The 14,968-nt window shown below is 33.3% G+C and overlaps 2 protein-coding genes and 1 long non-coding RNA gene across 5 annotated transcripts; all 3 read right to left on the bottom strand.

The window, feature by feature from the left end:
* Positions 1-896: 896 nt before the first annotated feature.
* Positions 897-6,422, bottom strand: LOC122611190 (microtubule-associated protein 70-2-like). 2 transcript variants are annotated; one of them, XM_043784171.1, is made up of 11 exons: positions 5,888-6,422; positions 5,689-5,774; positions 4,760-4,825; positions 4,502-4,672; positions 4,234-4,404; positions 3,975-4,130; positions 3,717-3,863; positions 3,536-3,607; positions 2,542-3,066; positions 2,266-2,456; positions 897-1,378 (listed from the first exon to the last, which is right to left on the bottom strand). In XM_043784171.1, coding segments are annotated over exons 1-11 (1,809 nt in total). In that variant the 5' UTR covers positions 6,111-6,422; the 3' UTR covers positions 897-1,377. The 2 variants fall into 2 exon arrangements, with proteins under 2 accessions (XP_043640106.1, XP_043640105.1); XM_043784170.1 differs by having other exon boundaries at positions 2,269-2,456.
* Positions 6,423-8,719: 2,297 nt separating this feature from the next.
* On the bottom strand, positions 8,720-9,409 carry LOC122579735. The gene is made up of 2 exons (XR_006320688.1): positions 9,378-9,409; positions 8,720-9,177 (listed from the first exon to the last, which is right to left on the bottom strand). It is a non-coding gene; the product is annotated as an uncharacterized LOC122579735 (long non-coding RNA).
* A 396-nt stretch (positions 9,410-9,805) lies between these two features.
* LOC122579734 (E3 ubiquitin-protein ligase RLIM-like) lies at positions 9,806-14,142 on the bottom strand. Of its 2 annotated transcripts, none has more exons than XM_043751961.1 (5): positions 13,952-14,142; positions 13,477-13,647; positions 10,994-11,321; positions 10,403-10,512; positions 9,806-10,157 (listed from the first exon to the last, which is right to left on the bottom strand). In XM_043751961.1, exons 2-5 carry the CDS (start codon positions 13,627-13,629, stop codon positions 10,131-10,133), a joined length of 618 nt encoding a protein of 205 aa, XP_043607896.1. In that variant the 5' UTR covers positions 13,630-13,647; positions 13,952-14,142; the 3' UTR covers positions 9,806-10,130. The 2 variants fall into 2 exon arrangements, with proteins under 2 accessions (XP_043607896.1, XP_043607897.1); XM_043751962.1 differs by having other exon boundaries at positions 13,996-14,142.
* Positions 14,143-14,968: the final 826 nt, after the last annotated feature.

The following is a 14,968-nucleotide window of genomic DNA, read 5'->3' as shown; positions in this document are numbered from 1 at the left end:
TATTATTATGTAGCCTGGAAGTAAAAGTAGTACAATTTGTTTATTCAAAGTGTTATTGACACTATTAAATGGTTTTCAATATATTCTATTGGAGATCTCTAAGATGATATCAGACATCTCCAATATGATATATGTATCAAAATACTAAATTTAGTGTCTTATATAACATCTTAGAAATCTCCAATTTGGTATTATTGGAAAACTATCTACAACAAAATCATCAAATTTGATATAGTTTTAATGCAAAATACATAATTTTGGATAAGTCGACTTCAAAGTTGGTGCAACACCAAAGCTTACACCAGATTTCAATACTTTTTATTTAATCATTTTATACACTATAGTGTTTTTCTTCTATACCTTAGCTATCTATCTATTCATTAATACATATAACTAGTAAATCTCAAAAGTTTTAAATGATATATTTTTTGTGCAAAATATTGAAAAATATTTCAAATTGGAATAAATGTAGTATATATATATTGAAGTAAAAACATAATTTAGTGTAAAAGTTTTTTGTTCTTGTTAGAAAGAACATCACTCCATCTAACGGTAATGTCAGGAATGAAAATGGAAAAAACACCAAGTTATGGGCATTTGGTTTCCTCTCACGTGATGGTGGGTTACCAAAGGAATAGAATATCATTGCAATATTTATTATAGGAAAATGCTATTAAAATAACATATCTTTTACTTATGGTTCTGGCCTTCTTTCCCTTTCTGACACGACCATTCACCAACACTTGAATTATTCACATCGATCTATCCATTTGACCATGATCTTGACAGGATTTACAAGCTTAAATTACCAAAAAGGACTGTGTGGTAATATGCAACTATACAATCCTCATTGCATAATGTACATGTCTCATACATTAAGCACACAAAATTAGATCTAGCAGCAATGATAATCTGATATTACCTTACACAAAACAAGCAAAACATTGACCAATCTAATATTTCATTTTGCAAAGACCACAACTATTGCTAATCAGAAAACTGTTCTCGCATAATCGCTACTAACTCCAACTTCTTCCAGCTGATTACAGCTATATTGCCAAACAACCGACAATCACACTACAAACTATAAGAACCAAAAGTAAGAAAACACCAACAAAGCTACCTATACAGCCACACAATGGTTAGCTCGGCCTCAACATCCTTCCGCTCGTTTCTTCTCTACCAAATAGTCAGAAAGAATACCAACACAGCATACCCTTTTCTCCAACTCTTGTTTTCCATCTTTATGCTACTACTTCCATGACATATAGTATCAGTATCCTAGTTTTTGAAAATATTAAAACGAGGACAGACCCAGTACACATTCTCTTTTTCATGTTATTGGGTGCTTCGCGTCAACCCGCCCCTTGCCACATTCCTGCATAAACATAATTTGTCAAATACTGCCTCTTTGAGCCAAAGGGATACAATATGAGTGAGTGAGTGTTTGTGGGTACTATGTTTAAATAGGTAATATTAATTATACAACATAAATTTGCAGGAATTCTAGAGAGGTATAAATCAATTTTGGTCATTTGAGCATTAGTGTTAGTTTACTGATAGGTGGTATAAAATGGATTCATGTGTAGTATATAGGCTTTTATAGTAGGAATATTGATGGGCATATCCATAATAAGTGCATGTTTGACATGCTTGTTTTCAAAATCAGAAAGAAGTTTACTTTTCTATACACTGTATTGTTTTAGATCACGGCATTACAAAAAGGGATAAGCAACTAAGAAAGTGTCCTAGGTTTGGCCCAACGCATTTCAACCCACAAAGATGTCCAGCTTTGACCTGAAACCATTGACCCGCCAGTTTTCGACCTCTATAGCCAAAAGATCCCATTGACTTGATTTCAAGTCAGTTAAAAAATAGAGATAGATTGGCTCTATTAAACTTGTATTTTTTATTCCACTTTTTATTGACTATGAGTTATCATTTTAAGCATTTATGAGCAACAGATTCAAAAGAACATGGAAATCAGTAATTTCTTTTAGAAATGTTTAGAAAAAAAATTTGGAAGTTTCAAATTTCGGTAAAAGGCCATCACCCCTAGTCAGAATGAGTTTCAAATTACATTACCTTATTACACGGTGTATACAAAGATTAAAAAACAAACTAAAGTCCCAGCTCAGACTAGAATGATCAACAATGTCTGCCATTGGTTATGAAGAGCACAAAAGCATTCAGATTCAGATACTATTCAACGTACATGACAATAGTCTATATATACATGCAATGCTTTGAAGAACGACATAGAGCTACCTGGCTGGAAGTAGCTGAGAGCTGTTTACAGGACCTTTGGAGTTTGCAAAGCGTTTAGCCCTGGAATCCTGTTCTTTGTCGACCCGCATAGCAGCTACCTCCTTCTCCATTGCAGCCACCTCCCTTCTCATCTTTTTGGCTTCAACCTCCATAGCTTTGGTTAAAGTGTCTACTTTCTTAGCTAACATCTGAAAGTGAATATTATGATTCAGAAAATGAACAATAACTTCTTGTGATGAGAAAACAAATCTTAAAAAGAGGTATTAAACTAACTTCAATTGCATCATCCTTGTCTTTTATGCTTTGATCCTTTTCATGACCAGATTTTCTCAAAGCAACCACCTCTTTCTGAAGCAAATCATACAACAGTCCCGGCACAGTATCCTCGATTTCGGTTCCTGACGAGCCACTAGGTTTCTCATCCAAATTTCCTATCTCGATATCTTTGGTTCCCTCGCATGATTGGCCAAGATTAAAAGTAGGACTGCCACTTCCATTTGAAGTAAACTTACTCCTGTCAAGTGCCCGTGAACCCCCATCAAATGACTTTGATGTACCCTTTGCATGCCTCAGAATTGAACTGGAACCAGATGAAAGTGTTGATCTCATTTGGAAAGATGGTGATCTTTTCGGTAATATTCCATTTGAAGCCATCTTCGAGAAGTTATCACCTCCACCCAAGGACTGGCGACGTGAAGGCCCATTGCTCATGCTTTTTCCATCTGCTGAGCTACGAGCAAAAGAGTTCGGTGATCTCAAAGTGTCTTCCAGTACTCTGAGTCGCAGTTGAAATTTTTCCTATGAATGTTCAGAAAGAATCAAGATTTAATGCTATCAGAAATGAAAGAGTCCAGAGGTGGTAATTTTGACCCATTTACAATGATTGGGTTGGTTTAAGACTTCGGATTGTCTTTTATCTCAAGCAAGTCGAACCAAAACTTTTAATAAAAGAGGAACATGTCAAATTGGTTGAAAAGTTGAAAGTCACCTGATGTCTTATGCATACAACCTCACAAACTTTTGTATTCAAAGATTTAGATGGTTACAGACTTATAGTAAGCATTTTGTTTTTACAATCATAACAAATTTACTTTATCTGTAAGATGGATATAGAAATGTATATGTGCCAACGAAAACCTGAGATGAACCATATCAACCCGTTCTAAGAAAGGGCATGTTACAATCCGACCCATTTTGACAAGTTACCCACCCATCTTGCCACCTCTATGAAGGAATATTTTCATAAAGAATTCATTAACATATTTACTTTCAATTGTGCTTCAGACTTTGCCGCACGCTCGGTTATAGCTAATTTGTCCCGCAGTTGTTGCATTTCTCCCTGTGAACATGGAATATTTTTTAAGCTTAACAAAGGATAACTGCATTTCAACGCATATACTAGGAGCTAATACTTGGATACATTTATCAGTAATATAAGTATCATATACCTGCAAGAACCTTCTTTCTTCAAGCCATTGTTTTACGGGCATCACTTTGTCATTAGAATCTTTCCATTCATTAGCTACTACTGTTGCTACTCTATTTGCTGTAACTTTTGCACGAGCTAGCTCTCGATCCAGAGTTTTTCGTTCCTCCTATACAGTCAATACCAAAAATAGAGTTATAATAATAGACCAATGGATATCTCTTGAATGAATACGTGTAAAAGTTAGATAGCTAAATGGATAGGGTTGAAGGACGTCTACATTCATCTCTTGAACTTTTCGCTGATAATCCCTCACAGCATTTGCAGCAGCACCACCAGCAAGAACAGCCTCTTCAAGCTCGCGTACTGTTTGTGTAAGTTTTTCAACTTCAGCCACTTTTTGACGATGCATTTTATCCAAAATTTTGTTTTCCTCCTGGTGAAAAGTAGCAGGAAAAGTGTAGGTAGATATTTTAGAAATCAAGATGAACAGTTAAGGGGCCTGATGATATAAGGCAAAGAATAGTAAACCACCATACCTGGCAAATTTCAATCTGCTTCATCAATTCTTGATTCTTATTCTGAAGATCATCCACCATTGAAGCCTTCGCCAAGGCTACCTGTACAGTTCTCTCAGCTTCAAGTAGAGCAGCCTCTTTTGATTTCGTCAGTCGGTCCAATGCTTTATTGTCATCCTGTAGCTTAGCAATCTGAAAACCAAAAAAAAAGGCAACAGTATGAATGTTCATTCTTTCTGGTGTAGCATCAAGGGATAAACATTTAACAATCATTGCATAGAAAACAAACCTCTTGTCGAGCAATCTTCAACTCAGCTTCTAATGGTGCAAGAATTGCTTCAATAGGGGGCATGTCATCATCCTTTTGAGCAGCATGAACCCTTCTAAGAGTGGCTTCTGCTGCAAACTGGGCAGCCATAGATGCTTTCTTCTCATCATTGATTTTCTTAATTTCAAGAGTCTACATGATCAAAAGTATATCTATCATATTCAAGCTATAATAAGAAGAATAGAGAAACAACAGAAATAGAAGAGTTCCAGTCAATACTTTGGCATCTAGAAGAGATTCCGTCAACTTCAGCTTCTCATCGACCTTTGACAACTCTTCAGTTAGCTGAAGTTTACAACGAAATAAAACAGCAAAATTTGTGTTAGACTAAACCCAAACTACAAACATGATTCACAAGAGATAAGAGAGAAAGTAACGAACACTGATAAGTAACAACAGCAAGCGATTGTGAAAACAATTTTACAAGGTTTGGCAAAACCATCATAGTCAAGGAAGCAATGATAGCATGCAGTAAATCAGTATCAGAAACCGCGACTACGATATTATAACTTTCTCATCCCCAAGAAATTGTCATTGGAGAATAGAGGATGACGAAAAAGAATTACTCCCAAAATATAGCTAACAGGCATATTACTTAGGTTAAATATAATACAAATAAGTGAACTAATTGTTTTCATGTACAAACATGAGCTGATTGGCAACGAGTTGCTGACAAATGAAAAATACGTTTTAAACACCGTATGTAATTTTAATAAAGGAAAAAGGAGAGGGGGGGGGGGGGGTACGTAAAGGTAACGTCAAAAAGGAAATAATTTCCGTAAGTCGAAACATCTAACTGAATGCAATATTGCTAAATACACTACACCAAATAGGAAACCAGTAACACACCAAAAGCATGCCCGGTATCTTAACTTATTAAATACAGTATATACCGAAACCCTACACCTACCAACAAAGTAATTACATTACGATATATCGTTCCAGTAAAAAAGATAAACATTTCAAAAACACCTCGCCCTCACATATGAATCAATCACAAAACAAGTAAGTTATGGAAATGAACATAAGGCATTAAAACTCAAAATTTTATCAAGCAAACTAAACCTAAACATTGCATCCAATCAAATTACATCCCTCATATTACATACATATATATAGAAATAATGTAAGCATAAGTAATTAACAACCTCTTCAACAGCTTTCTCACGGAGACGTTCTGACAGCCTGAGAGCCTTGATCTCAGCTTGAGCTTCATTCAGCTCCCTATCCTTATCTGCACAAACACATTGAATCAAACTTCAAACTTAATTATTTAATTCTATATATATATATATATATCAATAAAAAAAAGAGCTATAAAAACAACTAATACATACAGATCAATACCTCTAACTTCATTTTCTAAACGATTAAGCTCCACTTTAACCGGATCCGACCCGTGGAGAAGATTCATAAACTCATCAGTATCTAAACTAGGTCTCCTTGAATTCCTTCTACGACCTGATACCCTAGCACTTTCCTTAAAGGATCCTGAAACAGTCAAAGGCGTCGTTTCGGATACCGGCGGCCGTACATTGCTGTACTCTAGCATCTCCGGCGTGTCTTCCATTGGATCTGAAGTTATTCACGCATTAATCGGCTCGGAATGAAATTAGTTGTTTAGTTAGGGTTTCGGTAAAGTACATACACTGTAGCTGATGTGAACAGTGAATTTGAATGAATAGATGTAGATAGATATAGATATAGATGTATAGATACAGATTTGTATGTGTTAGTTAGAGAGAGAAAAAGACAGGGTCAGTGTGTGTCAAAGGGAGAATGGAATGGAAATGTTGTCTCCTCTCTCTCTCTCTCTCTCTTGATTGGAATCAGATCTCTTGTTTCTCTCTCTATAGAAGAGGAGTGTGCGAGAGTGGGAAGAAATGGGGGTTACTTTCTCTCTCTTTCAGTCTGTCTTTAATGTTTTTAAATATTTTCGAATTTCTTACATGACGTTCCCAATAATTTTATGTACACGTGGCAAAAACTAAATAGGGATAAATGATACATACACTCAAATTTTAGAGAAATACAAAATTACAATTAGACTAAACGGAGTTGGGACATATCTCCCCTCCCTCCCTTTTCGTCCATCAACACCATCCCCTGCCATTTACGTCCCCAAATACCTTCGGGCGGAATATTTCTCTCGTCCAAAAACTTTTTTGATCAGGCCTTATTTTTCGGTCCCCACCCCTCCATCGCCCCTTTCTCGCCCCTACACCATTTCCCCCTTTTCCTACCAAAATGTTCTTGCCACATGGGAGATATCTCAAATGTACAAACTTTTAAAACACCTACTAATTTTAACCAGATTTCGTTTTAACCGCCTAAATTATAACCAAAATTGGTTTTAACCCCCTAAAATTTATATTTTTATAACTTTTACCCCACATCAAAATTTTCGCTTTCATTTTTGTGACACTAAATTTTTAGGTTCTCATGTTTTCATCAAACAAATTTCACACAGTTACGGTTTTACTTTTAAACATTTGGTCTTTGATTATTTTTATTTGTCTTTTTATACATATAGCGTTTTCATTATACAATAACTTTTATCATCGTTACATCTTACGTTCATATTACATTTAAAAGATTAATATAGTTATTGTTTATGTTTATATACATTTTAATATATATATATATATATACTACAAACCTATGTAAAATACAAGTGATATTTTTAACAAGTGATACTAAAAACCACGATAATTTGACATATGTAATCTACTTGTGTTTTTTTAAAGAGAAGTGATATTCATAACATCATTTTTTATTAATATACCACAGTGTACAGCTGATTGTATAAATCAGTAATACACAATTGTAGTACATCAATGAAAAGAAATGGTAGGAATATCACTTCCCTTTCTAGTATATACTAGGCTCAAAGCCCGTGTGAAACGCGGGATTGGTTAAACTATCGTGTTCTAAAATAGAAGAGTTTAAGGTTATGTGACGAAACAATATAAGATTTTATTTGATAATTTTTAAAATTTTGATTACACAATTAATGTAACATTTAACTTGTCATAAACAAAGAATGTATTTAGCCCATAACAATTTTTTTTTCCTGTAACTAATCCATATTTTTCCCTCCATTTTCTTTACTTCTTTTTTATAATTAAAAAGTTAATCAGAAGCTAATCAATCCCGATGTTCCAACTTCTAACTATTAGGGTTTAATTATTAATTATAAAGCGGTTAATCAATCTCGAGATTTAATTAAAGTAGGGAAACTGGTTAAAAATAGACTAAAATATAAACAAAATAGATAAATTTTTGAAGAGTAATCACCTTCTTCTAAATTGGTTAATATCATCAATGTCATCATCAAGGAAAATACGTGTACCAAGATTAATATAATTATTGTTTATGTTTATATACATCTTAATATATATATATATACTACAAACCTACGTAAAATACAAGTGATATTTTTAACAAGTGATACTAAAAACCACGATAATTTGACATATGTAATCTACTTGTGTTTTTTTAAAGAGAAGTGATATTCGTAGCATCATTTTTTATTAATATACCACAGTGTACAACTGATTGTATAAATCAGTAATTGTAGTACATCAATGAAAAAAAATGGTAGGAATATTACTTCCCTTTCTAGTATATATTCACAAGATCATATTATTAAAAAGTAAAAAAAGTAAGTACCAAAATATTTTATGAGAATCTTATAAGAGGTAGATAAATCGATATCACCAAAAGAAATCTTAATAATTGATTAATTTGATATATTCATGTGTACATATTTTATTTGTGTTGGAGATCTACTTTTAGAATAATCTTTTTAATAAAGTCAAATGATAAACCGAAATTTCATGGTAAAATATCATTTTGGTCATTTTTCTAAACCCACAATATGATATAATACGTGTAACTACACTAATTTTTTTTTTTTTTTTTATCACATCCTACAATTTTACCTTGTCAACAGAAAATATTTACTAGTATAATAATTCTTACAGAGACTAGAGACATCGGATAATATATCTTACTTCATCACACGATTCAATTGTTATAGATACATACATGGATCAGGATCATTCACCATGAAATTCGATATAAATATGAGAAGATAAAAAAAAAGGAAAAAAAAAGGAGAAGTCAGGATATTCTAGTATCACCGTTATTCTTCATAATTGACAGATACATGTTATGTCAAATAGAATAAAAGATTGTGAACTGCCAATTGTTGAATAACATGAAAACTATCTTTCGAGTTTTAGATATTTTACATGGCTTGCGAGGGGTCTCTTGGGAGAGCTTCCATTTGGCAATAATATGACGAAAAGCTCGTGGACAGCCGGACAAGGTTATAGTCCAACTTATAATACCAACATTTATGGTGGACGTGGTCGTGTGATCGTTGCATCACTTTCGGCTAACAATCTTACTTACCACGTGGGCCTGACAGACACAAATAAAATATGGGCCAGAGGAAGCCCAATTTTCACTCCCTATTCAAGTATTTGTTAGTTGTAATCGATTTTTCTATATAGAAAAGAACATTTAGAAGGTTGTTCCAAAAGAAATCGAATTCTCCTTTCCATTTCTGGAGATCAGGTCCTTCTTGAAGTTGATGACACTACCGAATTATGAGCCTGCCCGATGAACCCCTAAGGAATTTATTCGTTTAAAGTTTGCCTACCTTAAGCCATACAGAAAACCATCTCGTTATATCCCAGAAAATGTCAATACTTCGACATGGAGAATTTTGCATAACTCTGGTGAATCTAGACAGTAAATGGTAATATGCTATAGTTCACTCTCCACAATGCACCTCACACAACGAGGATCAAGAAAGAGAATTACACACCTTGAAGTGTGAACTTGTTGGTTGCAATTGTGTAAGGTAAAGTGATCAATGGCTGAATATCTCAATGAAACGTGGTATCACTTTCCAAAAGTAATTATTTCGACCCTTTTTAAGGATATCTATCCATAATTCAATATCCCTGTCCAAAAATGAAATAAACCAAACTTGTTTCATATAACAAAAAAATGAGTAACGTTCTAACTCTCAGAATGACTATTCATGTTATTGTAGTCCAACCTGGAACATGTTTATAAATATAACTATATAGCCGCGGAATCCCAAGCAGCCATCTGACTAATAAGAGCAGTCTGGTTTGACAAGGTTTAGGATCGGCACCCAGAAACTAGGTTTTTTAAGGACTACTTTTGGGTCTAGACTAGCCCTGAAAAACCCAGAACCTGTTTCAAAATTGTAAAATTCACTCAAAATTGTGAAATGTTTACTGCAATCATGTTATCAACCAAATGATCAAAACATCCCCAATATATACAAAGAAACAAATCCAAAACATACATACATGGAACTTGTTAACCATCTTCACCATTTGATGAAAACTGGAATAAAATTAAGAAACTATTATTAGTATCCATATATATATAATTATATATCACCAGTTCAACCTCGGAAATTGTTCATATGTGCAATGTAGGTCTTTATGATCATATTTGGTGTCGTACTTTCCTTGATCATTGTTCACGTCATTGGCTTTTATAGATCCAGCTATTTATGATGAACTCAAAAGGGGTATTGGGATCAATCCATCTCCTCAAATACCATCAGCTACAAAGTCAACACAGAAGTTAAGCAAATTCAAAACATTAAGAACGCTTTAGGTAATTAAACTAGATTTAGAAAATTACAAAGACTCTATATTACATAATTACGTAATATAGATGGGAGATCAACAAAAAGGATTCTAATCTTCAGAAACTAGAAAATCGTGTATATTTTGGATCCTAAACTAAATCAATTTCACTGTGAAGTACTAAAGTTCAAAAGATAGATTAAATATAAAATATTATTACCTTTGAACAAAACGGACAAGTTTCGCTTCTCTCATTCCATTCATATATGCAACCTAGGTGATAATGATGAGAGCATTTGGTAACAATTCGTGGATTTTCAATCGTATATTCTGCAAACAGATATTCAAAGTGAAAGTCAATCCACATGTCAAATAATCACGTCAAATTAGTGATGGTAATTTAACCCATTTACTTCAATATTCTATAAGTAGAAGTAATGAAATTTGGATAAAAGGAAACCAAGTCAAATGGATCAAGCAGGCTGAAAGTCATTCAAAATGTACTTTGAATGCACACAATCTCCTAAATCGTTTTATTCTAAATAATTGGATCATTATTAAAACACTATAATATCGAAACATAACTTACATGCATACTTGTAAAAAAACCAAAAAAAAATATGTTCAAAAGTATTTCTGGTGAACCCGACCAGTTTGTAACATCTACTCATCATGAATAGCTCCGAAGCAACATTTGTGCTCTAGAAGACAACTCATTTTACTGGCCCACATGAAATTATACTATGAAGAAAAGAAACAGTTCTGGTATTTGAACAGTGAAAAAGTTGACACAGGGGTTTCCTTTCATTACCTTCAAGACATATTGGACAAACATCCTCATCATCTTGTGATATAGTGTTTATACTGCTTTTGACTTTGTCCAGTGCAGCCATAAAAGGGATCTCAGGCTGGCATTTCTTCAAGCCCTCATTGCTTTCACAAACTGGTTCCGGTTCTACTCGTGAACGGTTTGAGCCTTTACCATGCCTCATGAATGATATAGCACTGCCGCTTCCACTGCCACTACCGCTGCTAGATCCAGATGAACCGATTTGTGGTATTGTAGGTTGTGAAGAGCTTGGACCTTGGTAAGACCATGGCACAGCTTCTATTCCTCTTCTTCCAAGAACAGCTTCACACTTTCAAAATATTAAACTGACAGTTAAATCCCTAGATTCTGAAGATAACAGTCTAAGTTATTAAATGCAAGTATTCCAGTTATACCTCTTACTGACATGCCCTTGGCTTCAGCAATATGAAGAAGAATTTGTTTGGTTCAGACTTCAAAAATTACTTTCATTTGAAAATCATAAGTCGTTTTCCATTCAAGGAAGAAAATTCAAGAGACTTTCTAATATATGCCAGTTTTATTTCGCCATGATGGAAAGATATTTCGACACGATCTATAAATTAAGGATATTGTGGTCTGTCGTATCGTAAACCATGATTCATAACTAAAGAAGTAAGAATGCAGGGTACAACATATAACTAATCAACATCAAGCTAACGAGTCTCACATTAAGACCTTTTTTAGTTTTTTTCTCCCCATGCAATATAAATGACAACCATAAAACGCAAATACTAATTGACCAAAAATATATATATGCCAGTTTTATTTTGCCACAATGGAAAAGATAATTTTCAACACATGATCTATAAATCAAGGATATTGTGGTCTGTAGAGATGTAAACCAAGATTCATAACCGAAGAAGTAAGAATGCAGAGTACCACATACAACCAATCAAAATCACGTGGATGAGTCTCAAATAATACCTATTTTTGACCTCATGCCATATAAATGACAGCATAAAAGGCAAATACTAAATGAACAAACAAATATTATAAAGTATGATTAAAGATGCAACAAGTCAACAACAAAAATACACAGATTTCAGTTTTAAGTAAGCATTTAAACCTATCTAGGAACAAATGAGGACCTTGAGCAGAATGATTTGCAAACCCACATTCACTATAGAAACTATGATGAAAATGAGCAATGTTGACTTTTTCAATGGCGTTATTCTGAATTTACACGTATGCAGACCCAATAAAGACAGCCAAAAACAAATCCACATACACGAAGCCAACTCAATTATACTTCAGAGAATGAAATAACTCCGCATGATTCACCTCAGCTTGTTTGCAGAAGGGTACCTACATCTGTGAGGGTAATTGCTGCAATGGCTGTTATGATCACCTCCCTTTAAGGACGGTCAAATAGAGCCCTTTTCACTGATTCTGTCAGAGATGAGCAGCCACACACCGTATGGTACGTGAAGCACATTCTGACCTTATCTCTCTAAACAACATTTTAAATGCCGTACCTATAGATAGCAAGTCTTGCTTCACTTTATATAGACAGACTTTCCTCACTAAACTTGTCACCCTTCACACCATCCTCTTGCCATTATGGAGAAATTAAGTCATTAAACAAGGGATTTTTTCCCTGACGTAAAACCATTCTACCATGTGGTATGTTAACAGCTTTAGAAACAAAAAAATAATCAGCATCCCTATGTTTATGTGTCAATTCCTTCTCATCATACCACTTCTAGCATTAAATTGATTTAATTTTATGACCTATCCAAATGAACCTGAATTTCACACAAATCAGCCCACCACATATTTTGCTGCATCAGTTAGCATGTTGTTTGTTTTGCCTATGACATACTATATTGAACTTTTATATAAAACATTGGAAGGTTTGGCACTTAAAAATCGAAGGTGTGAGTAAGGGATCACATTAGATCAAAAGGGTCAAACACTCAAACTACACACATGACACATCTAAATTAAACACATATATAAGTACAAATAAAAATACAAAAAAGGACTTCAAAACAAACACTTGTAACATGTAGATTTAGTGAAGTTTCATCAAAAGCACAAAATTATATCAATATAATGTCCTTATAAACTTAAAGAAACATACGTATTAGTAAAAACAAACTACGGCCATTAGATAAATATAATGATCATTGTGACAAGTAGTTCAAAGTTCAAGAATGGTCATCACAAAATCATGCCTTCTTATAGTAACATTCTTTATATACTCACATAAGCTACATAGGAAGAATTATCACCAAATTCACATAATTATGTTAGATGTTATTCGAAGTAACCCAAGGGCCTCTTGCCTACCAGTATTTTCCTTTCGGAAGCACGACATTCAAGGTAACTAAATCCATCTTTTAGATTATACAAGGCAACTTACAAATATAGTTACTTTCATACTTCCATGTAAGTAATGGAAGCTTAATAGCGTTAAAAGAATCTAAAGTGCAAAAACTAACCTTATTAGACAAATTCTGCAAGAACAAAGTGAAATTATCTTGTGCATTTCTATTAACCACACCACTCGACTCTGGCACTTGTTCGTTGTCATCCGAATCCACACTTTCGTCATCCGGCTCAGAAGCACGAAAACATGAACACAAAGATCCCATCTTTTTCACTTTAAACTCCTAAAAAAAGCATAATTTAAACTAAAAACTCAATAATCTTTGCAACATAAACATCACTAAAAATTAACATTAAAAATTACACTAATTTAAGTATCTAACTGATAAGATCAACAGATAAATAGTATAGTTAAGAAACCCAGAGCTAAAAGCTAAATTTAACATGATGGATCATAAATATATATATATATATATATATATGAACAAAAATAATGTCTATGATTGTGCACACAAAAAATAAACACAAAATTAAACAGTCAACGGAAATTCCTAGAAGCTAACAAGAAAATCAAAGATAGAAAATTACCTAAATTTACATAAAGATTGAAACTTTATTTGTGGGAATCTCACCTGGGGGTAAACTAAACGTACAGATGATATAAACTTATAATATATCAATATTAAATATTGTATATTAAAGATTGTAGAATTTAAAGAATTATGATGAGATAGAGAGAAGAAAAAAGTAGAAGAGCAGTCATTAAAGGTGTGTGTGTGTAATTTAGATTATTTATTTTTATATATTTTTTTTATTTTGAATTGATGTTGATAACTTGATACAGTGAATGAATAATAAAAAGAGAAACAAAAGCGATGAAGGGGGAATTGGGTTGACGTTGGACTGAAAGTGACTTCGTTATTGTGGAAGCTTCACTTTTGCACTGTCGTAGGAATTGTAGCGATTCTATTTTCTTTTTTCATTGAAAATTTGCTAAATTATGATTGATTAATCTTCTAAATTGTTTCTAATAAAAAAAATTGACTAATAATAATTTGATAATGCATAAAAAATTATAATTTAAATCATAAACCGACCACAAATGCCAAAAAAAAAATAAAAAATGATTAGAGGTGTAAAAATGACTATGTTAAAGTAAACATGAAATCGTTTAAACTTGAAACCAACTAGAGTTTTAAGAAACGAGCATAATACCCGCGCATTGCGGTGAAATTTTGTTTTAAGAATGAGATAGATTTGGGGGTAGTTTAGTCCAACTGTAGAGGTGGGTATAGAAATATGTATTAAGGTAAGGGGCATTTTAAACTTATCAGGTTCTTAATGACTTAAAGCTAATTTGCTTTATAAGAGAGTATAGATAACTTCCGATAAGGAAGACTAAGATGATTGGCACATGTCAAAAAGAGATCGCGGAACCTTTCATAATTGTTGCTAGAAATGAAGTAATAGACCAAACCGGATCGGAAAATTTTCAGATAAATTACATATAATATAAATACTTAATAAAAATCAACATGCATGAAAAAAAAATGTATATATTGTTTTCACTTTATCGAATTGGTACTTAGGGCCTGTTTGTTTTTT

Source organism: Erigeron canadensis, chromosome 8 (genome assembly GCF_010389155.1).
Source record: "Erigeron canadensis isolate Cc75 chromosome 8, C_canadensis_v1, whole genome shotgun sequence".
Lineage (NCBI taxonomy): Eukaryota > Viridiplantae > Streptophyta > Magnoliopsida > Asterales > Asteraceae > Erigeron > Erigeron canadensis.
This window is presented reverse-complemented; position numbering and strand designations above follow the sequence as displayed.